Raw genomic sequence first — 25824 nt, 5'->3', positions numbered from 1 at the left:
CTCAGGATGAGGAAGATCTATTTGAAAGATATTATTATTCCTATGTTTTGAAGAAGAGAGTAGCTAGTCTTGAAAAAACAAAAGTAAGAAAAATAAGTCCACAATTTTAATTACTGTCAGGGCACCCATCTGCCAAAGGCTCCCCTACTTTTTATTTAGTAGATTATCTTGGAACCACAAAAGATAGGATTCTTTGTCCCCTTAATTCCTATGCGGTCCTAATGTATTAATGATTAGTAAATGGTACCAACCCTGTAGTGTTATGAGTCATACCCCTATTGCAGGATAACATCATTCAAAGGTTCAGACACAACTGGGTTTGGATTCATTTACAACTGGGTTTTTATGACAGTCACTTATTAGCTGTGTGAGCATGAGCAAGTTACTTAACCTCTCAGTGTCCTTTCTCCTAATTAAAACAAGGATCCCTCCTATCGTTATTTAGAGGATTCGAAAAGATAAAACATGGTTGTCTCGGTCAGTAGACCATACGATTCTTGATCTAGGCGTTGTGAGTAGGTGTAGAGCCTACTAAAAAAATAAAAATAAATAAAACATGTAAAGTGCCTAGAACACAATGGGTTCATTCTAATTCCCTTCCATTCCATTCATATATATATATATGAAACAGGAGGCCTATTGGTTCTTTTTGAACCCTTACTTAGTACTCAGCCACACCACTCTAAAATTAACTGAACATTTGGGTAATCCTAATCCAGAAAGGAAGCAATGTCATAGTCCTTCCCACCCTCTCATTTGCAGAAGGAACAAAGACTTCTTGACTGGAGAAAGTTAAAATGAAAGACCCTCATTCTGATAAAAAGATCAGGTCAGAGGTTGCCAGAAGCCCCGAAGGAGAGGAAGATGGACGGGTGGAGCACAGGGCATATTTAGGAGTGCAAAACTGTTCTGGATGATACTCTAATGATGAATATATGACATTGCCCATTTTGGAAGACTCCATAAAAGGCACGACACAAAGAGTGGGCCTAATGTAAATGACGCAATTTAGTTAACAATAAACCTATCAAGTTGGTCCATCACTTGAAAGAAATGCACCCCTTGAAGAAGTTACTAACTGAAGCTGTGTAGGCAAGAAGGGATATATGCAAACGTTTTATACTTTCTACACATTTCTGTAAACCTGTTCTTCAAATAGTCTATTAAAATGTTTTTTAAAAAATAAAAGATTCTCATTCAAGCCCAACCTATTTGATTTTTGTGGAGGAAACTTTGCATGAGGAAAGCGAGCATGGTAGTGTTAGCCAAGAAGGCCTCTCGGAGACATTATTTATGTACTCTGCAATGTGCACATTAAAATACAGAAATTTTAAATTATGACCAAGGGTTTGAAACATGTTGGGTTACATGTTTAAATTTAACAAGAAGAGGAAAAATATTTCAGCTTTTGGACTGGCTAGAATTAACAAGCTAATTGCTCAATCAGTCAGGGCTTTATGGCAATGACCTTGAACTGAGAGCCTGTTCCTAGCTTCAGCAATTGGAAAGATCTGACTGTATAGGTGTTTGGTTGTATGGATAGTTGGGAAGAAAGATCACATTCATTTCTAAGTTAGAATACTCTGATTTTTCTGTTAATTGTCAGTTGCCAACAAATCTAGTTCTGTACAGCTTCTTGGGGTGATAATGGTAGTTAACACTTACTGAACACCTGTCCCAGGTATTATTACATTTGTTATATCATTTAGTCATAACAACACTGTGAAGTAGGTGCCATCATTCAGTTTAACAGATGATGCTGTAGAGAGATCTAGAATCTTCTCCAAGGTCTCCCAGCTGGTGAACGGCAAAGCAAGAACCTAAACCAGGCTTTCTGACCCCAAACACTGAGCTTTTTCCACCTCACCGCATTGCCACCTATTTTTTATAGTTCTTGTATTTACCCACTTCAGATATATTTACCCACTTCAGATTATTTCTGATAGTCTTTTTTTGTTTTTGATTTTTTTTTTAACATTTATTTATCTTTGAGAGACAGAGAGCAAGTGGGGGAGGGACAGAGAGAGGGAGAAACAGAATCTGAAGCAGGCTCCAGGCTCTGAGCTGTCAACACAGAGCCCGATGCAGGGCTCGAACCCACGAACAACAAGGTCATGACCTGAGCCAAAGTCGGACACTTAACCGACTGCCCCAAGCAGTCGGACACTTAACCCAGGCGCCCCTCTGATAGTCTTATTAATGTAATCAAGCCTCAGTTTTCACCAAAGGTATGAACTGTTAAGAAGCAAGCAGCCCCCTCCACTTTCATTCTGCACATTGTGGGCGGCGGGTGGGAAGAGTTAGGCAAGGCAGTCCTTTTTCTTTCTTTTTTTTTTTTTTTTTTAGAAAAGATTAAAAAAGTTTTTTAATTTATTGTTCAATTTACATCCAAGTTAGCACATGGTGCAACAATGATTTCAGGAGTAGATTCCTTAGTGCCCCTTCCCCATTTAGCCCATCCCCCCTCCCACAACCCCTCCAGCAACCCTCTTTATTCTCTACATTTAGGAGTCTTTTAGGTTTTATCCCCCTGTTTTTATATTATTTTTGTTTCCCTTCCCTTATGTCCATCTGTTTTCTCTCTTAAAGTCCTCATATGAGTGAAGTCATATGATATTTGTCTTTCTCTGACTAATTTCGCTTAGCATAATACCCTCCAGTTCCATCTATATAGTTGCAAATGGCAAGATTTCATCCTTTTTGATTGTCAAGTAATACTCCATTTTGTGCGTGTAAGTGTGTGTGTGTGTGTATACATATATACTACATCTTTATCCGTTCATCTGCCGATGGACATTATGGGCTCTTTCCATACTCTGGCTATTGTCAGTAGTGCTGCTATAAACATTGGGGTGCATGTGCCCCTTCAAAACAGCACACCTGTATCCCTTGGATATATACCTAGTAGTGCAATTGCTGGGTGTAGGGTAGTTCTATTTTTAATCTTTTGAGGAACCTCCATACTATTTTCCAGAGTGGCTGCACCAGTTTGCATTCCCACCAGCAGTGCAAAAGAGATCCTCTTTCTCCCCATCCTCGCCAACATCTGTTGTTGCTTGAGTTGTTAATGTTTGCCATTCTGACAGCTGTGAGGTGGTATCTCATTGTGGTTTTGATTTGTATTTCCCTGATGATGAGTGATGTGGAGCATTTTTTCATGTGTCAGCCATCTAGATGTCTTCTTTGGAGAAGTGTCTATTCATGTCTTTTGCCCATTTCTTCACTGGATTATTCATTTTTTGGGTGTTGAGTTTGAGAAGTTCTTTCTAGATTTTGGATACTAGCCCTTTATCTGACATGTCATTTAAGCAAGACAGTCTTAAGTTATCTTCTACCTTCATCTCATTTTGAAAAATCAGTGACAGTATTTAGATTAAACTGATAACAGCAACCAATATACTCCGCAGCTGTACAGATCAGTAACAATATGTTGTTAGAAATCCTATATTAATGAATTGTCTCTGCTCTCTACCATATGTTGTAATCCCAAACCACTAAACACCTCTTTTTTTTAAACACAGGAGAAAATACAGCCTTAGCACTGTTGGTTTATCCTCTTAAGTCTATCATGCTTTAGATACATTCTCAGGGAAAACGCTCAGGAAATTTTTGCGTTGTTTAGTTACAAATTCTATTCTTCACTTCTCTATGCTATTGATTCTCTCTGTTAGCATGTAGGAGGCCATTGGTACAGCTACTGTGTTTTGTCTATTTTGTATGCCTCAAAAAGGAAGAGGTTTGGGTGTTTTTAAGGACAAGGTGACATCATAAAAGTCAGGCCACTAGACTGAGAATCAGAACTGGACCCCTCTCCTTTCATATTTGCTACTGTAGCTATCCCAAAGCCTGGGGACTGTGTGAAGAGCAGCAAATCATGTGTCAGCTTTAAAGGCATTAGCTGATTCACAATGAAAAAACAGAACACTGAAGGGACACCAGCAGCCAGAAAGCTGCATACAACCTGACAGTTCAGAGGCTTACTCTGACCCACCAGTGAATTTTTTGTTGTTCACTTTACATGATGTTTGTCCTCACAAATTTTTAATGTTTGTTTATTTATTTTGAGAGAGAGACAGAGAGCTCACAGGCATGCGAGCAGGAGGGAGGCAGAGAAAGAGGGAAAGAGAGAATCCCAAACAGGCTCCACATTGTTAGCACAGAGGCTGACGTGGGGCTCGATCTCACGAGCCATGAGATCATGACCTGAGCCAAAATCAAGACTTGGACACTTAACTGACTGAGCCACCCATGCGTCCCCGTCCTCACGATTTTTTTATTTTCCAATATTTTTAAAATCTGAAAATTTTAAATCAAAGCCCATATCATAAAGGAATGCATGCCACCCCGAGATGAGTGTGAGCTTTCATTGGCTAAGGCACCTCTGAAGCAAGGAGCTGAAATGCAAAGTCTCAACAAAGAGAAAATAACGTGTTCCACTCTTTAGTACAAAAGCTCAGGATGGATTAAAGTGCTTGTTATTTTTCAGAAATACAGCAACTGCTCATAAAACATGTATCCCAACTGATACTCTTGTAACAACAGAAACAATAGAAGAATTTATAATAGTCAAAATAAATGTACCATATAAAATTTCAAACTTCTGTATAATAAAATCTCACGAAACAAAGCTAACGGTAAAACTTAAAAATTAGAGAAACATAAGTAACATGTTTGGAAAGAGGTTAATAGCTTTTTCTAGTAAAAAGCCTCACCTTGTCTGAAATCTATAATTGGCAAAGGATACAAATACAGTATTCATACAAAAGGAGATAGGAAAAACAAACATCAAAAAATAGTTAGCCTCACTAAATAAATACAAATCAGAACATTTAAAACAGGAAAAAATGATTAATTATGAAACAGGCTTGGGGCGCCTGGGTGGCTCAGTCGGTTGAGCATCCAATTTCAGCTCAGCTCTTGATCTCGCAGTCTGTGGGTTCGAGCCCCACATCAGGCTCTATGCTGACAGCTCAGAGCCTGGAGCCTGCTTCGGATTGTCTCCCTTTTCCTGCCCCTCCCCCACTCACACTCTGTCTCTCTCTCACTCTCAAAAATAAATAAACTTAAAAAAAAAAAAAGAAAGAAAGAAACAGGCTTGGCAAGAATGTGAGCAATCTGTGCATTGTGGCAGCCCTGGGAATGATTTTCTTCACATTTTGTGAGGGCTGTTTCACACACTACAAGGCATCAGAATGGTTATACTCTCTAACCTGTTAATATCACCCATTGCAATGTGTATGTCAGAGAAGCACAACAATTTTTAAATGCTATACACAAATTATTTTTTGTTGCAGCAATATTTATCGTGTATGTATAATGAGTAATATTAAAGAAAATCAAACACTTGACAGTTTGAGATTAGTTAAGTCAATTATGATAAATAATAGGTGATAATATAGAGTCATTAAAATTAATAAAACAACTAAACTCACATTTTTTAAAAATTGTATTGTTTTTTAAAAAGGATGATTGTTATATGTTGTGGTTACATAACTCTGGAAAATACATATGTGTATGGTTCATACGCAGTTCAGAAGAGAAAATGAAGAATTGAAAGAAAGTATTTGTAAGGTCGTCTGGCTGGCTCAGTTGGTAGAGCATGAGACTCTTGACCTTGGGTTTGTGAGTTTGAGCCCTGTGAGAAGGAAGGGAGATGATTCATTTTCAGAAAAAGCAAACAAAAGCTGTGCTGTCTAACTAACAGTAGGTTTACAACCTATTGGAAATATATATATATGAAGCTCTCCCTCCCCCATAATGGAGTCCCAAACCCTTGAGCCCTTCACTTCCTGGTTCTTCTTCCCATCTCTGCTTCACCAGGCTTATTTTCATGGCCTTTGCAATAAGCATGAACCAAAGAACAAAGGGGAGAGGGACCAAAAGTCTCTGCATCACCTCAGGGAATGTACATTTGTTCCAATCAGACTACTTTTTGCCTTAGTAGGCATAGGACATAGGTGATGTCTGCATAAGGCTGTAACCTCTGTAGTACTCAGCCAATGAGGAGCCAGGGGAGGGACTTGCAAGCTAGGAGATGGATTGTCTGCTGTAACTGCCCCAAGTGTGCCTGCCCATCAGACACACTCTTGCAAGAATGTTGATTAAAGCCTCACTTCACTGTGCTCCTAGTATCCGTGTCCCTCCTTTGATTGGGTCAGTGGCTTATTTCTCACAAGCCCCATGTTGGGTGTAGAGATTACTGAAAAATTAAAAAAAAAAAAATTTGTATTTATTTTTGGGAGAGTGCAAGAGGCAGAGGGATAGAGAGAGGGGGACAGAGGGCCCAAAGCAGTGCACTTCACTGACAGGCTGATAGCAGTGAGCCTGATGTGGGGCTTGAACTCACTAACTGAGAGATCATGACCTGACTGGAAGTCAGACACTCAACCCACTGGGCCACCCAGGTGCCCCTAAAATATTTTTTTTTAACAAGAAAGTATTTGTATAGGAAAAGGATTATGGTTAATCATCTCTAAGTTAGAAATATTTTTCTGAGTTGTTTTAATAATAAATTTAGATTTTCAAAAGACTGCACAATGGAGCTAATGTGGCAAATTGAGCACCAGGTCCAAAGCTGAAAAATGGTTGTCAAAGCCTAGAAGGAACAGGCGCTTGGGAAATGTAAGCAACAGAGAGAGAATTTCTTCAGCAGCATGGGCAGTGCCATGGTGACAGAGCCATTAAGCAGATTCCAGGTTAAAGAAGACAGAGGTAGGGGTTCCTGGGTGGCTCAGTCAGTTAAGCAGCCCAGTTGGGCTCAGGTCATGATCTTGCGGTCTGTGGGTTTGAGCCCCGTGTCAGGCTTTGTGCTGACAGCTCAGACTACCCTCAGAGGTAGTATGTATAGACGCAACAATGAATCTGCCAAATTTATTGAGCTGCTGTTCTTCTGGTCAAAAGAGTGGGTGGCAAATATATATATATATATATATATATATATATATATATATATATATATAAATCAGGTTTTCTAAATTAGAAACAGCATTTGCTTCCTACTCATCTTGCTTCCAAGTATCTAGGAGTCATCCATATTTCAGAAGCTCCACAGCCTTTCTTTTCTTTACCTCTCACTAAAACCATTATCCCCCCACCTACTCCTGTTCTTTTTTTTTTTTTTAATGTTTATTTTTGAGAGAGTGTGAGTGGGGAGGGGCAGAGAGAGAGGGAAACACAGAATCTGAAGCAGGCTCCACTGTCAGCACAGAGCCTGACACGGGGCTCAAATCCACGAGCCGTGAGATCATAACCTGAGCTGAAGTCAGACATTTAACCGACTGAGCCACCCAGGCACCCCTTTTGTTTTTCTTTAATAAGAACAGGAGTAGGGGCTGTTCTTATGAAAGAAAATCGAAAGGGGCACTTGAGTGGCTCAGTCTGTTAAGCGTCCAACTCTTGATTTCAGCTTAGGTCATGATCTCATGGTTTGCGAATTCAAGCCCCACATCTAGGCTAGCTCTGTGCTGACAGTGTGGAGCCTGCTTGGGATTCTCGCTCTCCCTCCTCTGCTTGCTCTCTCTGTCTCTCTCTCAAAAAAAAAAAAAAAAATTTTTTTTTAAGAACAACGAAAATTATTGTGAACACCAGGATTGGGTTTTGCAGACTCAAAGAGGAGACCATGCAAAGTTTAAAGCACTAAATCACTGAAATATGAAATGATCTCCCCTGGTTCTTGTAGTTATTTTGCTCTGAGAGAAGCATATTTACAAGGTGTTGGAAATCATGAGAGTAATTATAACTAAGTTTCTTTTCAGATATATACTGTATTTAATAAGCTATTTATTGAGCACCTACTATACACAGCTTTTGGAGGCAGAGAAAAGCAAAGCCTCGCCCTGTCAGAGAAATCTGCCTAGAACAGGCTTACCCATTCATTTCAGCGTTCTGCATGAGAAATAAAGTCTATATCAAGAGAGATAGTATTTGTACCTCAGAGCTAGAGGAGCTTAATCCTTTAAGCAGTCTGTCAGCTCAGATTCTTTGGTTGCAAGCAACAGATTAATTTAAGCAAGGGGAAAAGAAGAGATTATCAAAAGAATAGCGGGGAACTCGACGTTTTGGAGTAAGAAAGAGAGTAACTGATGAGAGGGGATTCAAGGGATGTTAGTGGCAGGATATAGGGGCCTATGCCTTTGAGGCACTGACATTGGAAATGACTCAGCCTCACCCACTTTCGATGCCAAAAGTCTCTGCTTCAAATGCAAATTGGTTTTACCTTGGGTCACATGCTTGGCATTAGGGGACCAAAGAACAGGGAATCTGTGATTGGTAGACCCACCAAACTACATGAAGGGAATAAAATCAGTGCAATATACACAAGCCAGCTAAAATCATTACATTCTGTCTCCAATTTTTTACTTTTTTAATTGTAAATATATTTCCCCCCAGTGAGGTCCCCAGAGTGATGAATGATGAACACTGGCATTAGAAGTCAGGATGGCAAGTTCTCCAAGGTCTCCGGGCCTGTTTTCTTATCTGTCAATTGAGAATATCCATCTCTGTCTTTCCCTTCACAGAATTATTCTAAAAATCTCCTGAGATATACGAAAGTGTTTGGGGTAAAATTTTGTGTACATTTACGTTATTAAAAAAAAAAAAAAGATTCCAGTTTTCATACACTTTCCTCCATTCATTCAAAAAATATTAATTGAACACCTAGCAAATGCTAGGCACTGCTCTAGGCAATTAGTGTATGCTCAGAACAAAATGGGCAAAATCCCTGGCCTCTTAGAGCTTACATTCTACTTGAGGAGCAAAATAGGCAATAAACTAATATATATTATCTCAGTAGGGAAAAAGAACAGCGAGGGGGATAGGTTGTATCCAGGAAAGAAAGGGAGAAGGGCAGGATTTGTCTTTTTAAAAAATAAAAATTTTTAATATTTATTCATTTTTGAGAGACAGAGTGTGAGCAGGGGAGGGGCAGAGAGGGAGAGAGAGACACAGAATCCGCAGCAGGCTCAAGGCTTGGAGCTGTCAGCAGAGAGCCCGACGCAAGGCTCCAACTCACGAACCTCGAGATCATTACCTGAGCTGAAGTCAGATGCTTAACCGGCTGAGCCACCCAGAGGCCCCAAGATTTGCCTTTTTAACCACACGGTTAGGGTAGACTTTACTGATAAATAACATTTAAATAGAGACTTGCAGAAAATGTGGGGAAGGAAGAGTATTGATTACTGGCTAAAGAGTTATAGGCAGAGAGAACAGAAAACGAAGACCCTCACCTGCTCTGTAGACTTAAAGAAGCATGAGGAAGCCCAAGTAGCTAAGCAGAATGAACAAGTGAGAGAAGGAAATGAAGTCAGGAAGTGTGGGCCTAAATCATGGAAGGTCGTGTAGACCATTGTAAGGACTCTGATGTTTACTCTATATGAGATGGAATACTGTCACCAGTCATTGAATGACATGGTATTTTGAGGAGGTTAAGCTGAATCCTGTGCAGAAGACAGATTGAGGGGGTCAGGGAATCAAATAGAAGGCTATTTCATTAGGCTAGGTAAGAGAGGATGGTGGCATAGACCAGAGTGGCCGGTGGAGGTGGTGGAAAGCCATCAGACTCTGGGTAAACTTTGAAGGTAGGGTCCACCATATTTGCAGCCACCCTAGGTATGGAAGACTAAAGAAAGAGGAGTCAAAGATGACTCTAAGGTTTTTGGCCTGAGCAATTTCAAGGATGGAGATTCTTTGATGAGAAAGACTATGAGAAGCAGTTTCCAGTGTGTGTGCGTCGGCGGGGGGGGGGGGGGGGGGAGTTAGCTTATTTCAACGTGTTAAGTTTGAGATGTCCATTAGATATCCAAGTAGAGAGACTGAATAGAGAGTTGGGGAAGATGTAAATGTACAAGTCATTGACATATAGGTAGTATTTAAAGCCAAGAGTCTGGATAGGAAAGTGAACGTAGCCAAAGAATCAAAGGCATGCCAATGTTTATGACCAGAAAGGTGGGGAGGGACCAGTAAACAAGACTGAAGTAGAATAAAGGTATCCTTGAAACAGTGAAGAAAATATGTGAAAGAGGATGAAATAATCAGTGGTGTCCAACCTGATACATGAATAAGGTGAAAACTGATCTGGCCTTGGCAATGTGGAGGTTATTGATGGCTTCGACAGGAATCATCGAGGTTATAGGTTGGGACAAAAAGCCTGATTGGAGTGAATCCAAAAGAGAATGAGGACAGAGGACTTGAAAACAAGTATAGACAACTCCTTAGAGGATACAGAAAGTGGTAGTTGTCGTGTGTTGAGAGATGTGCACTGGGGGCTCGGGACTTAGTCACATCTAAGGCAAATGGTGCATGAAATACTTTCAGTGCATTTCCTGCTGGAGGTTTCAGAACTAGTCAGTTATCTAACCAGCTGTCAGATGTTTCAAATGTCCACATCTGAGCAAGATGCAAAGCACAGTTTAGGCAGCAACGAAATTGGTGGTCTTGGCCTCTGTGTATCACTGGGAGCACTGATGGTGTGGGCAGAGACCACTCAGGACATTTGACAGTACAGGCATCTCCCTTTATCTGATTCTAGTCCATTCCTAGAAATATGTTGGCTAGTGAATTTCCAGATGGTGGGAGTCCTTTCCATTGTTTTAAGTGAAAAATGAAAAACAAAAACAAAAAAGGACACAAAGCATTCCCACCTCACCCAAAACCCCAGTCAATTTCTTTATTGTCTAAAGCGGTCTTAGACACATGTAAATGTTTAATAGCTTAGACATGATGCATGGATTGTTATAAATGACAATCCATCAACGATTTCTGCATAATCTAAAGCATTTATAATACCGCTTCTTGAAAGCATAATTAGTGGATATTCACAGGTGCGGTATGCGGAGTATGTTTTCCCTCCACAATGCAATGAATTTATACTAACGTAAATACTAAAATAAAATGTTAAAAAAGCATAACAAATACAAATAATATTTAGTAAAATAAAATAAGCAAGCAAGGCAAATTTTTGAGTGGTTACTTATTGATTAAAGAGGTAGCTCAGTGACATCAGATGGCCTAGAACGAGCATGTGAAGGACTAGGTGAAGCCACGAATGCGTGAGATTTGCCCATGGCTAAATCCTAGGACAGTCTTCTCTCTTTGGCACTGGAGCCCCCAGATGTGTGTGGCTGCAAGCTATCAAATGAAGCTTCAGAAGAAGCAATGGGATGAGGAAAACACGAACCTCATGTCTGTTGGCATTGCCTTGCCGTCACTTATGCAGCTCTTGACAACACACCCCTGGGCCCTGACTGCACTTCTGAGTGATGTCCATACTCCCGTCACTTGCAACCGCCATCATTTTGTCTGCATTGCTTAAATTTATTGTCAAGATTTGACGTTGAATATCCACTGCTTCTCTTCTTCTTCCTCTGGCCAATGTTAAATGTGAAGTTGAGCAAGTTCCACTTTATTAGAAAGAAATTTTTCGCGTGATATGTGGAGCAGATGCACATAGCTAATGCACAGCACATTCATTCAACATGATCCTGGGAGAAGAACAGCTGAATATCCTGGGAGAAGAACAGCGAGACATCTTATCACTCAGACTCAGGCCCAATTTAAACACATTCAGTGATGCTCACAGGAAGATTATAGTGGATTTTCAATTCAGATGGTGGATTTCAAATTAAAATATCTGCAAGTTCTAGGGAATAAATATTAAGAGTTCAGATCACAAGGGATACCTGTAAATAGTGTTCACTTGAAAAGCAGCACAGGCTTTAGCATCAAACAGTCCTGGATCCATAGCCAGACTCCTTCGTTTATTAGCTTGTAAGATCTTGAGTAAGGTAGTTAATCTCTATGAGACTCAGTTTCCTTGAATGTGAAATGGGGATAATAATACTAATAGGGTTATCATAAGATCATAATATGCACGTATGATGTCTGGCACACACATTAGACGCCCAATAGATGGTAACTATCTGTTAGTCTATTAAATGTATGTGGGGGTAAACAACAGAAATCGAAAGAAAAATGTGTAAAATAAACTGAATATAGCCTATTTGTTATTGAGGCAATAAGAGGAAAATGAGACCAGTTCTTGTCATGCACAAGAGGGGGAAGCCACGCGTGCAAAGGCAAGATGTGATGTTTCGCCATAAGTTACGTTTGTCACCCTCATCTTGGCAGCAACTTATAAGAAAGCAGTGCCAGTATGTTAAGTGTTTTGCTGAATGTTTGACGATGTTAGTGTTAAAGTTGGAAATGAATTCCGCCATTTTATTCTTCTACCGTAGTAGTAACAACTCATTGAATCCTTATATAATAGCCATACCATACACATTACGACAGGTCTAGCCCAAGGACTATTTTCAGACACATTCATAATCTACTTTCTGGGGGTCAGCATTATATGGGTGGTCACCACTGGTACAGAGATGTCCCAGGAGAATCCATGGGACCTGTGTAGCTCTCGGGACCTGATACACCTCTTGCCTTTCCTAGACCAGCATTCTTTTATTCCCTATGGCTGGGCATCTGCCTCAATCTCAGGTGGTCTCCCTAGTCCTGCCTTGTGCTCAAGCTCCTATACGTGGGGCATGCTCTGTGCCCTGGCTCACCTAGAGCCATTACTTCTCCAGGGATCCCAGAAGCTGTCATTGATACAGAGCCATTGCTGCAGGTGCTGTCATGGAAGAAAAGAGACTCCACTGGAGTCTGAAATCCCCAAGCTCTACCTCTGCTGCCCTCAGATGGACTTCCCGGTATACCCAGGAGGCAGACCCATGCCTGAATCACATCTGGCTAGCTATTTCTTCAGGATTGGAGGTAGAAGTGGAGAGAATTCAAGAAAGGAAAACCCCTGAAGAGAATGGGAGGGAAAAAAAAGGGGCGCCTGGGTGGCTCAGTCGGTTAAGCATCTGACTCTTGATTTGGGCTCAGGTCATGATTTCATTGTCATGGGATCGAGCCCTGCATTGGGCTCCATGCTGGGCGTGGAGCCTACTTAGGATTCTCTGTCTCCCTCTTCCTCTGCCCCTCCCCAACTCACATGCTGTCTCTCAAAAAAAAAAAAAAAAAAAGAAAAAGAAAATGGGAGGACACTGACATCAGTCAAGTGAGGTGGTTAACAGTATAGGCTCTGGAGCCAGACTGCCTGGGTTTGAACCCCAGCTCTAACCTTTGCTAGTTATGTGACCTTGGACAAGTATATTGGACCTTGGACAATAGCTAAGCTATTTTGTTCCTAAGTACCTACCTCATAGGTTGTTATGAATAGTAAGCAAGCTGCTACAGTGATAAAGTGTTCAGAGCTACACCTTCCACAATTAACTGCTAAATAATTATTGATGATGACAATGATGGTGATCAAAAGCCCTCAGCAGAGGGATGACACCAGGCTCCTTAGCACTGACATGCTAAGTGGGCCCTGTTTCTCCCTCACGACACACGCCTGCTGCACTCTCCCCCTCAGCCATATTGGTCTGTTTCACAACCTCTTCCACCACTGCACCAGAGGTCACTTCTTTCCCTCTGTTTCTTCCGCCTTCAGAGTGCTTACTTTCTCACCAAGCCTCCATGTTCTACCTCTCTTACTTTAAATCTTATCTCACAAGCCACCTCCTCTACAAAACTGAGGAGACCTGGATCAGCGTACATATCATGGGATATAAATGTTTGCTTCCTCCCTAGACTCAAGCTGATTAAAGGCAGGGACGTGGGGCGCCTGGGTGGCTCAGTCGGTTAAGCGTCTGACTTCGGCTCAGGTCATGATCTCAGGGTCCGTGAGTTCGAGCCCTGCGTCGGGCTCTGTGCTGACAGCTCAGAGCCTGGAGCCTGTTTCAGATTCTGTGTCTCCCTCTCTCCCTGACCCTCCCCCATTCATGCTCTGTCTCTCTCTGTCTCAAAAATAAATAAACGTTAAAAAAAACAAACAGGGACATAACCCTCCTGTCTTCATCCCATGGTACTTCAAGAGTGCCTGACACGTAGTAGGCACTCGGTGTGTCAGTCTTTCTTTCTGCAGGATTGGCTGTCATCATTGATGTCTGTGACCGAGTAATACCCATTTCATAGAGAATTTGTGAGGATTTTGTTAGATCTCATATGTAAATCACTTAGCACAGTGCCTGCCCCATATAGTCGTTGTAACTATTGTTATGTAACTGCTGCTGTTTGGGTTGTACAGCAGAAAGAACCCAGTCTTTGCAGCTAAACAAACATGGAATTATAGAATAGCTCTGCCACTTAAAACCTGAAAGGACTTAAGTCTCTTCAACTGTGAATTGTGGTTTCAATGCCTATCTCAGTGCAAAAAAGTAAGCAATCGGTAAATATTAGGTCCTTCCTTTTTCTCCTCTGTGGCTGTCTAATTTTGTGACCTGCCTGATTTTACTTCACTTCCCTGGTCCCAGGTCCCTCATCTGTAAAATGAGGACATTGAGGGGCGCCTGGGTGGCTCAGTCGTTGAAGTGACCGACTTTGGCTCAGGTCATGATCTCACAGCTTGTGAGTTCAAGCCTCGCATCAGGTGTGTGCTGACAGCTCAGCCTGGAGCCTGCTTTGGATTCTGTGTCTCCCTCTCTCTGCCCTTCCCCTGTGCGTGCTCGCTCTCTCTCTCTCTCTCTCTCAAAAATAAACATTAAAAACAATAAATTAAAAAAATAAAAAATGAGGACATTGAACTAGATGATCTCTATGTTCCTGCAGATCTAAATGTCAAAATTATCGAATTCATCATCTCTTCCCTTAAACCTTCTCATTCTGTGTCCCTGAGAAAGGTTCTTTCCTTGATAACTGTTCAGTGCTTTAGTTTGTTAAATTGTCTCAATTCTTGGTCTCTCCTGCTCTCTCAGTCTCTCTGTAGTGACTGTGGGGCCTTCCAGACGCAGGAACCATTCATAAAATAGAACTATGTGTGTGCAGCTCCCTGGAAAGTGTGCTGCTCAGGAGCCCTTGGTCCTGGCTGGGTTCCTCTCACAACGTGTAGTATGGTGAAGGCTGCCGAGCTCGCAGGGAGGGATGCTCTCCTACTCTGCTTGGGTCCAAGGAAAAAGTATCTGCATCTAAAAACAACCCTAGGGGTGCCTGGTGGCTCAGTCAGTTGAGCGTCCAACTTCAGCTCAGGTCATGATCTCATAGTTCGTGAGTTCGAGCCCCGCGTCGGGCTCTGTGCTGACAGCTGTCCCTCTCTCTCTGCCCCTCCCCTGCTCACGGTCTGTCTCTGTCTCATACATAAATAAAGATTAAAAGAAATTTTTTTTTAAACAAGCCTGGGGCCAGGAGGAGAATCACACTCATGGCCTTTCCTTTCCTGTTCTGCCACAGACTTTGCAAATGGGCATCAAACACTTCTCTGGACTCTTCGTGCTGCTGTGCGTTGGATTTGGTCTGTCCATCTTGACCACCATTGGTGAGCACATAGTGTACAGGCTGCTGCTTCCACGAATCAAGAACAAATCTAGGCTGCAGTACTGGCTCCACACCAGCCAGGTGAGTGCCGCAGGTGTCCTGCTCCAATATTCTTAACTGTCAGAATTCCCAGTGGTGGGAGAGTCCAGAGCCCCAAGTCAGAATGACAGGTGACAAGTTCCCAAGAGACCTAGGGTGGTCTAGACAGTGTAGAAGATGGAGTTCTTCTATCCCATTAATTCACTTTCCCCTTGAATTAGCCTATCCCACAACAACCTGTCCTTTCCTATAAACTTCCACTGTTGCTCACATTGGAAGCAACAGAATTGTTTTTAACCTGATTTCACTTAATAGCGACAATCTGAAGAGATAGTGTGAAAGATTTATTTCCTACAGACTCCATTCTAGCTAAAATTGAAACTCATTAAATGAGCTTCGAGTCCCTGTTTCCCTTTAGATGAACCCACTGAGCTCTATTCTGTCCCCATTTTCAATAGTCCCAAAGGGCCAAGTCCACTGGTGCCAAGGCAGAGCCACACAGGATCGAAGGCCGGCCGGGTAAGGCAGACACCAGCACGCTCATTCACGGGAGGACTGAAACCGCCAGGCCAACCAGCCCTTCAGGCACATTCCCTTGCACAGTGCCCCCTGAAGGCAGCTGGCACGGAGGGCCAAAGTAGAAGAATCCAAAGGGTACTGAGAATCAGAAGGGGAGAGGTCTGGCAGCAGCATCAGCTGACCCCGCTGAGGCAGAGGCCCACGGTGCCATCTTGATCTCCTGACAAGGGCTCCCTCGGGGCTCCCTCCAGCCTCCTGGGCCTCATTGGGCTGTCAGGCCAGATGCCAACCTCTCCGTTGTGTTAATACCATCCCCTCCCCTCCCCCTTTTTTTTGATAAGTCACTGTCATTGGTTTCCTCACTTGGAACCCTGTTCTTCCTGCTTCATCCTGCAAAGTATTTGGTCTCCTCAGGAGAACTCCACAGACAAGTTACCTTCATTGTGTGCTAATGTGACAGGCTTCATTCATTCTGAATGCTTGCCTGCTTTGTTTTGGCTGGCAAGAAGTTCAGACTTAAGTTTCTGACTCACCTTTAGCAGTTCCACAAGACCTTTTGCCACACACGTTGTGACAGCTCTTCTTTCTGTCACATACCTTTTTACAACCCAGAGCGTTTTTTTTTTTTAATTTTTTTAAATCTTTATTATTATTTTTGAGAGAGAGAGAATGAGCAGGGGAGGGGCAGAGAGAGAGGGAGACAGAATCCGAAGCAGGCGCCAGGCTCTGAGCTGGTAGCACAGGGCCCGATGCAGGGCTCAAACTCACAAACCGTGAGATCAGGACCTGAGCTGAAGTCAGATACTCAACCGACTGAGCCACCCTGGTGCCCCCAACCCACCTATCAAATTACTTTTTTCCCTCCAGGTAGAATAACAACTCAGAATTTGGTTCTTTTGAGATTTAGGGCTGAAGGTTGTTGATCTGTTTTGGGGCATCCCTGGAAATGTGTTTAAAGAGGCTAAAATATTAGTAACAACAAGATACACTGTTGAATCTCAGGAGGTACTTTGTCCCAGACTGTGTGTTTCTAATGCGTGAATCTGTTCTTTCTGCCAGAGATTACATAGAGCACTCAACACATCATTTGTAGAGGAAAAGCAGCAGCGTTTCAAGACTAAACGTGTGGAAAAAAGGTAAGAGACCAGCGCCAGGTGTCTTTATGTTGGTTAAAATAAAAGTGGAGAGATGTTGGGGTGTCTGGGTGGCTCAGTAGGTGAAGCATCCGACTTTGGCTCAAGTCATGATCTCATGGTTCGTGAGCTTGAGCCACATGTCAGGATCTGTGCTGAGAGTAAGGAGCTTGGAGTCCGCTTCGTACTCTGTATCTCCCTCCCTGTCTCTCTGCCCCTCTCCCACTTGTGTGCTTGCTCTCTCTCTCTGTCTCTCTCAAACATTTAAAAAAATTTCTAAAAGATAATACAAGTGGAGAGGTGTAACTGAGACTCCCTGCTCCAAGGGGAAATAATGTATAAATAATTCAGATCAAATCAGGACCAAGTTAATGATAGCACCCTCAGTAAAAGTATATGTGATTTCAAACAGAAATAGAACAGAGAATAAAAAATATATCTGTACGTACATGGACACTGAAATGCAGTATAGGCAATATATGTCATGGTTAGCAATGAGGCTGTGGTCTCTAAAGTCAAGCATCTGGATCCAAATCCTGTCACAGACACTTGCTATACATGTGGCCTTGAGCAAGTTACTTATTTAACCTCTTTGTGCCTCAGTGTCCTCATTTGTGATTGTGATAAAAGCAGTACCTACTTCCTAGAGATGCTGTCAGGATTAAATGAGATAATACATGTAAAGCCCTGAAAACAAAGCCATTTTAGCTCTTGTTATCATGCACAGAGTACACATAAGACTTAATTCATGAGTACTGCAGGCAATTCGTTTCACACAGTATTGCCTTTCTGGCATGTTTCTGCTCCCTACTCCTTTCCAGCACTCCTAGGAATATTTGAAATATGCAACAGACGTGTTCTGCTTAATCCATTTCCTGGCACTCTTCCTACAAACTCCCTAGAAAAAGCGTCTCGTTAATAGGAAGTAAAAAGCATTAAATGCATAGATGACATCTGAAAACCGAAGCTTCACACCTTCCCCACATCCAGCCTGGGAATGGCTGTTGTGGCTGAAGATGCCGGTAACATTTGGCCCAGCTCCTGGCTGGCCTCTGCTGCTTGCTGCCTGGGGCCGCCCACCTCCTTCTTTCTCAGGCCCAGAGGCCTCAGTTCAGGGCACCCCCTCCAGGCAGCTCTGGGGCAGAGCTTCAGCTCAAAGTTCAGCTTTCTGGGTAATTTTGAAATCTGCCACTCACGCTTCTCATAATAGCAGAGAAGGAAAAAGGGGTGAAAAAGCATGATTTTTTTTTTCATCGTTTGTACCTCCTCTGGGACTGCTGCCATCCCATTGTCTCCAGTTTGCATCTAGCTTGTCAGAATCCTTTCCGTTATCTCTCGGAGCCCCTCTTTCCAGTCAGTGAGCACCTCCCACCCTCTCAGTCTGTGGTATTCCTGGATCATATTGCAGCCCTGTCAGCGACAAGCTGTAGACTAATCAGGTCACAGCTGTTCTATGTCATGTTACATAGGCTTTTTTTTCTGTAATTATTTTTAACACAAATTTTTTAACCAGAGGAACACAAGAAGACATAGCAGCACAGACATTATCTCATAACAAAGCATTTGTTTACCAGCCACAATAGAAACAGGAAGCCCAGTGATCCCATTTCCAACCGTGATGTGATCCCTAGTCACCTCTCTCTCACCTCAGTTGAGAGCCAAATGTGTCTTCCACTCAATGGATCCATTTTTCTTGGCAGATTCTGTTTTGGAGCCCCTTATTTTGAGGAGCTAAGACAAAACATGCCCTCGTGGCCTATCCTGGGCCCACGCTCACTGTGCCACCTCCCTACACCCGGCTGTACGTAACCTTTCAGATGCCGTGAGTGTTTGAGGTTCCCCCAGCTGTCACATCTCCTCGGAATAGTCTCATGGAGTACTGAACTTCAGTGTTGGATAATTGGTCTGTGGAAGCTCGTTTTGCTCATTTTTAGTGTCAAATGCAGTTCACCCACAGGTCACATTACACTGTAAGGCTGAGGAAGGTTCAGTACAAAACATAACCTAAACCCTGTAGAGGCTTCCAATTAGACACCAGTATCTGTCATCTTCTATTCATAGGGAGCCCAGAGCCCCATGTCGATTACCAGGGCACTTGTAAATGCTGGCAACCAGCCTTTGTCATGGAAGCCAGCTTTTGCTTATTCTTCCGTATTATATATACTCCCAGATATCTGTACAAAGCTCTGGAGAAAGCCACATGGGCTATCTCCACTTACCTGATTTCTGTGGTTGCCCAGACATACCAGGAGAATTTGCAGACACCCTTCTCCTAGGTTTTCCTTAGGAATCATTCTGTGGTCCCAGAGTTAGGTCTGTTGGGTTGAAAACTTTTTCCCTCTTTTCTTGGAAGAATATCTATGCAAATGCCTATGTCTGCTACACCTTGGCGTCCTTCCAGTGTGCCCCATATTTATTGAATAAAACAATAAATTAGTGGGTGAATGCAGATGAGTGTGGCCCCGAGGACCGGGGATGGTGGATTGTGTGTGTACCTGCTGGAGAATAAAGATTTCTTTGAGTTAAAAAAGAAAGATAGGTGAACGAATTACTAACATGTGGATTTGAGGAAAGGCTTAAAGTCGATGTTGTTCCTTTTCTATTTAAAGCAGAGAAAAAAAGTAGATATTGCAAGAGACTATGCCTAGTCTTTGGTTTATTGAACCTGGGATTTCATGTAAGTTTTGGTTTATACTTCCCCCCACTGGGTCTCCAATACACCCCCATTTCCCCTTTCTCCTCACCCCCAGATACACAAAAACTGTAAACCAGATGAGACGGTCTTGAAATTTCTCAAATTCAATTGGAAAAGATTTGAAGGAAAAATTCAAGGGATCCGTAGGGCTGGAAGTAAAATTGTAACTGCACGTCTGATCTAGGTGTAAAGCCAGTGGAGCTGTTTCACAGCCCAGGACCCATGAAAGCTAAACTCTGGTGCCACCTGCTCATTGACATGAGACTTAGATGAGAAATGTAAAGGAACCGCAGGGTAGTTTGGAATGTATTTTAATGGCTTGGGGCATGTATCTCTTAGTTTTTGCTGTGTAAGAAAATGATATAACTTTTTTACAACAACAGCAAGTTGCTTAGTAATCTGTGGGTCAGCTGTGCAGTTTCCTGATCTGGGCCAGACTGGGCTGAGCTTGGCTACATTTGCTCATATGGCTGCAGCCAGCTCGTGGGGAGGGGAAAAGCAGCTAAGCTGGCTGGTCTATGGCCTCGGCTGGGTCAACTGGGAAGACTGGGGACTCTCTGCACATGATCTGTTATATCAGCAGACTAGTCTGGACTGGTTCCCACTGTAGCAGCAGGGTCTGAGAGGGACCCTCAGTGAAGGTGCACGAGGCTTCTTAAAAGTTTAGGCTTGGAACTGCCACGTGCCATTTCTGCTCTTTTCTGTTGCCAAAACAAGTCATGAAACCACAAGGGGGAGGGAAAGCCAGACTTCCCACCTGCCCTTGAATCCCCCTTGATAAAGATGAGCTGCAAAGTCACATTAGAGAGGGACATGGATGGAAAGGAGGAACAAAGGATTGTGACTATTTTTGCAGTCTACCACAGGGCAAGATGAAGCAGAATCATCCTATTAAGCCCTTGTGTTTCTGTTCTCATCCATGTAACTGAATCAAGAGTTTATTACCCCTCTCTGTTCCCCTGCCTCTGGAGGTCCTCCCCTTCTTCTGGAAAGTAAGAATCCAGAAATAAAGTCTTGATTCAGTTACACGGATGGGAACAAAAACACAAGGACTTTATAATAGCGTGTTTCTACTTAGGTTTGCCCTGTGGTAGATTGCAAAAGTGGTCATAACCCTCCTCCTCCCTGCCGCCATCCTCCTCCCCGGCTAGAAGAAAGCAGAAGCTATCCTGCTTAGGGCTCCAGTCTGTTCTTGAAGCAAGAAACTCTTCTCATTGCATCTGGCAGTGGATTTCAGGCACCAAATCCCCCTCCTCTTGTGCCTGTCCGACAGTCACTCTTCCTGTCTACAGCCATCTCTCTGAGATGGGGTTGGTAGTTGCTTTGATGGAAGCCTAAAGGAGGATTGTGAATCTATTTCTATTGACTTTCTTTATTCCAGCAAGAATTTGAGGCTTTCTTGGGGTTTCTTTTTAAGCTTCAGACACGAGCTGTCATTCTCAGCCCATGTAAAGTCATCCCTACAATGGAAAACTTTTTGCTGAAACCTGCAGCTTGTATGTTTTTATTCCCCTCAAACTCAAGTAGTAAACATCAGAGTAGTCCTGTGGGACTAAGGATGAGCCGTTTTATAGTATCGCTGCTTCGAGGCCAACAGATTCTCCCTTTTCCTAAAGCACCATCTTTATGGCCAGAGAATGTTTCAAGGCACTGCTGCTCTCTGAGCCTCACCCGCAGGAAGGGAATGGAAAGACATCCAAGGTACTTCATTAAATATGCCACACCCTGGTCCATCAGCCCTCCAGATGACACACCCATTCCGATTTGGTAAGACCTTGAACTGCAGTTGAAAAAGAACTGTATTGACTCTTTTTGTCCCTGTGCCACTCCAGCAGGAGTCTGTCCCTGGCTTTGTGGCTTCACCTCTGAATGTATAACCAACTCCACGGCTGCAGTTTGAAATGGCCAACAGTCGGGGGACAGCACTCTAAGAGCTGCAGAATGGAAGGTAAATCTGATGTGTCTTTGTTTCCTAGGTCCAATGTGGGACCCCGTCAGCATTCCAGTGTGTGGAATACTTCCAGTCTGAGTCATGACAACCGACGGAAATACATCTTTAGTGACGAAGGAGGACAAAACCAGCTGGGCATCCAGGCCCACCAGGACATCCCACTCCCTCCGAGAAGAAGAGAGCTCCCTGCCTCGCTGACCACCAATGGAAAGGCGGACTCCCTAAATGGAGCTCGGAACTCAGTGATGCAGGAACTCTCAGAGCTCGAGAAGCAGATTCAGGTGATCCGGCAGGAGCTGCAGCTGGCTGTGAGCAGGAAAACGGAGCTGGAAGAGTATCAAAGGACAAACCGGACTTGTGAGTCCTAGGTGACCATGCTGCTCCCCTTCTCAGTTCCTGGCATTCCTCTGAGCCCTTGAGACACTTTGTAATGCTCTTTTGTAACTACTGACACAAGTGTGGGGAAGGTGAGGTCTAAGTCTTCTTAGAGGTCAAGTCTGCTCATCCCATAGCCTAAAACGCAACCACAGCTCTTCAGAAGCTCTCTAGCTCTCCAGGGTAGGGGTATTTCAAGAGCAGGGATCGTAAATTAGTCAGGAGTAAACTGCGTGGTAAAGGGTCTGTAAATGACCAGGCAACCCCAGCTCCTGAAAATCTTTTCATCAGGTGCCACACACATAGTTCTGGGTTTTAGCCCTTTCTCTGCCCTAACACCAACAGGAGATAAAACTGTTCCTCATACCTGGTTTTAATCTTAGTATAGAACAGGATTATCCAGGGTTGGGGCTTTTGATACAAGTCTCCCATCTGCATTTGTTCCTGCATTCTGAATGTAGAGCCAGATAAGGGCCAGAGAAACTTAGGGCAGTGAGGCGGGTATGTAAAACATTAAGTGAACTCATTAGCATCACAGCAGACCAAGGACTGACTGGATCAGGCAACAGCCATGTTTTTGAGAGGGTCCTGGATCTCCGACACCATCCTGACCCACATTTAGTAGGACTATGAAAGGGGAGAGGGATGTGGTGAGTGAGTGGGAACAGGACAGAAGAGGTGAGTACATTAAAAATGTACACCATGCTGAAGAACAAAAGCTCCAGGCCAGAAAAGCTCTTTGGCTAAGGAATGAATAGGACTGTACTTCCAATCTAAGCATCTCCACTAGAGTGTGCCTTTTATAAAGAAAAGCAAAGCACGGATGTGGCCTTAGGATGATACTGGAATATCCCTGCTTATTGCCTGTATGGGACATGTGAGCTGGCACTGTGGGTGAAGTGAAAATGCTCTGCAAACCACATTCCAGGCCATTTTCAAATCAGCACTTGCCTCAGCTCTAGGAATCCCAAAATCAAACCTCCCCTGCAAACACCAAGCTTTAACATTTGGGACTGTCCCCTGTTGTCCAGAGCTATATTGGTCACTACCAAGTCCATCTCCCAGCCCCATACCCACTCATGCCTGAGGGGCTGTGACCAGGTGTGGTCCCTCCCTTCTCCCCCAGGCCCCACCCAATGCCCTGAGAAAGTGATACCAGTACCCTGGCTTCCCCTCTGTGCCGGCATCCTTGTCCTGGTTGCCATGATGTGGACATGCGTGCAGGAAGGGAAAGTCCTGGCCAACTATGGAACATCAGTTCCCAGGGCTAGTGTAGGTAGGAAGCATCTAGGAACCCATTAGAACGTGATTGCCAGGGCCTTCCCCAGCAGATGGGGTGAGCTGGGGAGTCTGGAGGGGAGCTCAGAAACCTACTTCTTAAACTCTCCCAGGTGATTGACAGGTGTGATCCAACAATTACTTTTCAACAAACACTTCAAGAAGTATGGCTGCTCCAGGCCTGGGGAGAAGTAAGAGCCTTTTTGAGTTTATGTTGTAGCACACAGCTGCTGACTGACCTTCCATACAGCCACTTCCACCCCAGGGCACCATTCAGGACTAGACTGCTTTACTTACCAGTTATTTTGCTCCGCCCTCATATCAAATGGAACGCCCACAATGAATTCACAGCACTGTCCCAAAGCACTGTGCTCTAACAGCTGCACATCATTGGAAAGTCTCCTCAATCACAAAATTTCTCCTGTGTTTCTGCCAAGCACTACCCCGTCCCCAGGGAAAGATAATTCCTTAAGCTGTAATTAGATAACACTTTAGTTAATTGTCCGAGAAAGCCCTGGGGTGGATGTAGGCACAGAGATACTGATGAGAGGTGGGAAGGGTCTAGTTGGACTTCAGCCTCACAGATGAAACAGAATGGGGAGCCCTGGAAACAGGACAATTCTGCCTTGAAATGCCCTATCCTCCCATGTTCTCGCCCCAGGCCCAGAAATAGGTTTGCAACTGTCTTTGGAAAATTATGCCTGGTAGCCATCCCTACCCATCTGCAACAGCTGATGATGCTGTAGACTCTTGCCATCATGCTCTGCGCTCCCCAAACCTCTGCGCGGCCTGGAAGGCTGATGTACAGGTGTACCTCAACTCACATAACAGCCATGCTCCTAATGTACATAGACATTTTTATAACTCAGCTCATATTCTGACTGTACTTGAGAAGCTGGCTATTTAAAGGAACCCAGAGGTGAATTCTTTTGTAAAAAATCCTTTTGTAATGCAATTATCCCCTAACGTATCTGTTTTGTAAGTTTGGATTTTTGTATAACGGGTTTACCTTAAGCTTCTCTCCTGGGGCGTTCTGAGCAGTGGTAACATGCCAGACGGCCCTGCCTATCCACAAAGTAGATGGCCAGTGCACAGCTTCTCGAATATCTTCTGAGGAACTTCTTGGCCAAAATGGTGGCCAGGATGCGGCAAGCAGCAGCAGGGGCTGAAAGCAGACTTACTGCTGTCAGCATTGCTTAAAATGCTTCCATTTTCTGGATAAAAAGAAACAGCGTAATTGCTTGTGGTGAGATGAAGCTGTCTTAAGTAGCAATGATTGTTTTTATCGGTAGTAATTGAACAGTGTTTTGCAATGTGTGAAACAGTGTTGTGTTTTATAGAGTTCATGAAATGGAGGGTCCTTTGAAAACCCTCCTTTCTGTTCTCCACCTCTGTTCTTTCAGCTCCCCTTAGGCTCAAAAACCACAAAGATCAAAATCTTCAGGTGGAGGGTGGTATTTTAATAAGGAAAAAAGATCAGGTATGCTACCTTGCCTCCTCTTCTGGGCTTCTGTTTCATGAGATCAGGAAGGCCCGTTCTTTTCCAATCCAAGCTCTGGTGTGGTGAAACCTGGAACGTGACAGCCTGATTGTGTTACACACCCCATCCCGTGTCCCAAGGGGAAATTCCTCTGGCACAGGAAGCACACAGTCAAGTACGATGGGATGATCAGGGGTGATCAGGAACTGGGGTGATCAGGAACTGATAGGGCTACACTTTGGTTCCTGTCAATAAGGGCCCCAGGGTGTGGATGCCTCGAGGTGGAGAGGCAAGGGGATCCTTCCAGCCATTAAAGAGGAGTTGGAAGAATGGGAAGACAAGTGAGGCAGCCACAGGGATACAACCAGTTGAGCTCTTCAACATGCCTGGAGGGGACTCTCCATTATTCATGGATCCTGCTGTTGCACAAGCCCTATCTGGGAGCTTCCGCTTCTGTGCCAACCAGAGCAGCCACCAAGTAAAACTGAGCCGTGTCTTCCAGGCTGGGGGCTTCCAGTGTTGGTGCTGGGTCCAACATACGCACGTCCTAGGTGTGGATAAAGAATGAAGGGGAAAGAAAGTACTTTAGAGCCTCTCTTCCTCCCAACTCATTTTTGATAGGCAAACCAGAAAATCCAGTAGTCACGGAAAGAACCGCTTCACGACCTGCTCTGTTGAGTTGTTCCTTTCTTCACCAACACCACCCATCTAATCCAGGACTCCTTCACTTTTTCAGTTTAGTCCCCAATCGTTTTATGAAAATAACGTATTTAGAAGTATTTTCTTAAGGTTTGTAAAGAGTGTTTGCATTGTGTCTTCATTGTACTGTGTGTGCGCAATCGCTCCGCTCCAGGAAGAATTGAAATGCTGTCTCGTGAGCATGAAGTGAACAGGCTGTTTTGCTCCAGCCACTTTTCTTGTACAATCATGTGGATGGACTAGATGTCCTCAGGTCTTTTCCATCTTCAGTTTCTATGACTGTGGAATAAATGTTCAGATAGAAACTTCA

The 25824-nt window shown here is 43.6% G+C and overlaps 1 protein-coding gene across 1 annotated transcript in view; it reads left to right on the top strand.

The window, feature by feature from the left end:
• The window catches only part of GRIN3A (glutamate ionotropic receptor NMDA type subunit 3A), a 171222-nt gene extending 145398 nt beyond the window's left edge, over nucleotides 1-25824 (top strand). Inside the window, exons 7-9 of the mRNA XM_043566532.1 lie at nucleotides 15262-15426; nucleotides 16963-17039; nucleotides 21708-25824. Of these exons, the coding sequence (XP_043422467.1) occupies nucleotides 15262-15426; nucleotides 16963-17039; nucleotides 21708-22050 (585 nt within the window). The 3' untranslated portion in view covers nucleotides 22051-25824. The remainder of the gene's footprint in view (nucleotides 1-15261; nucleotides 15427-16962; nucleotides 17040-21707) is intronic.

The sequence above is a fragment of the Prionailurus bengalensis genome, chromosome D4 (genome assembly GCF_016509475.1).
Source record: "Prionailurus bengalensis isolate Pbe53 chromosome D4, Fcat_Pben_1.1_paternal_pri, whole genome shotgun sequence".
In the NCBI taxonomy this organism is placed as follows: domain Eukaryota; kingdom Metazoa; phylum Chordata; class Mammalia; order Carnivora; family Felidae; genus Prionailurus; species Prionailurus bengalensis.
Note: the sequence above shows the minus strand (reverse complement) of the source record. Positions and strands in the feature narration are given on the sequence as shown.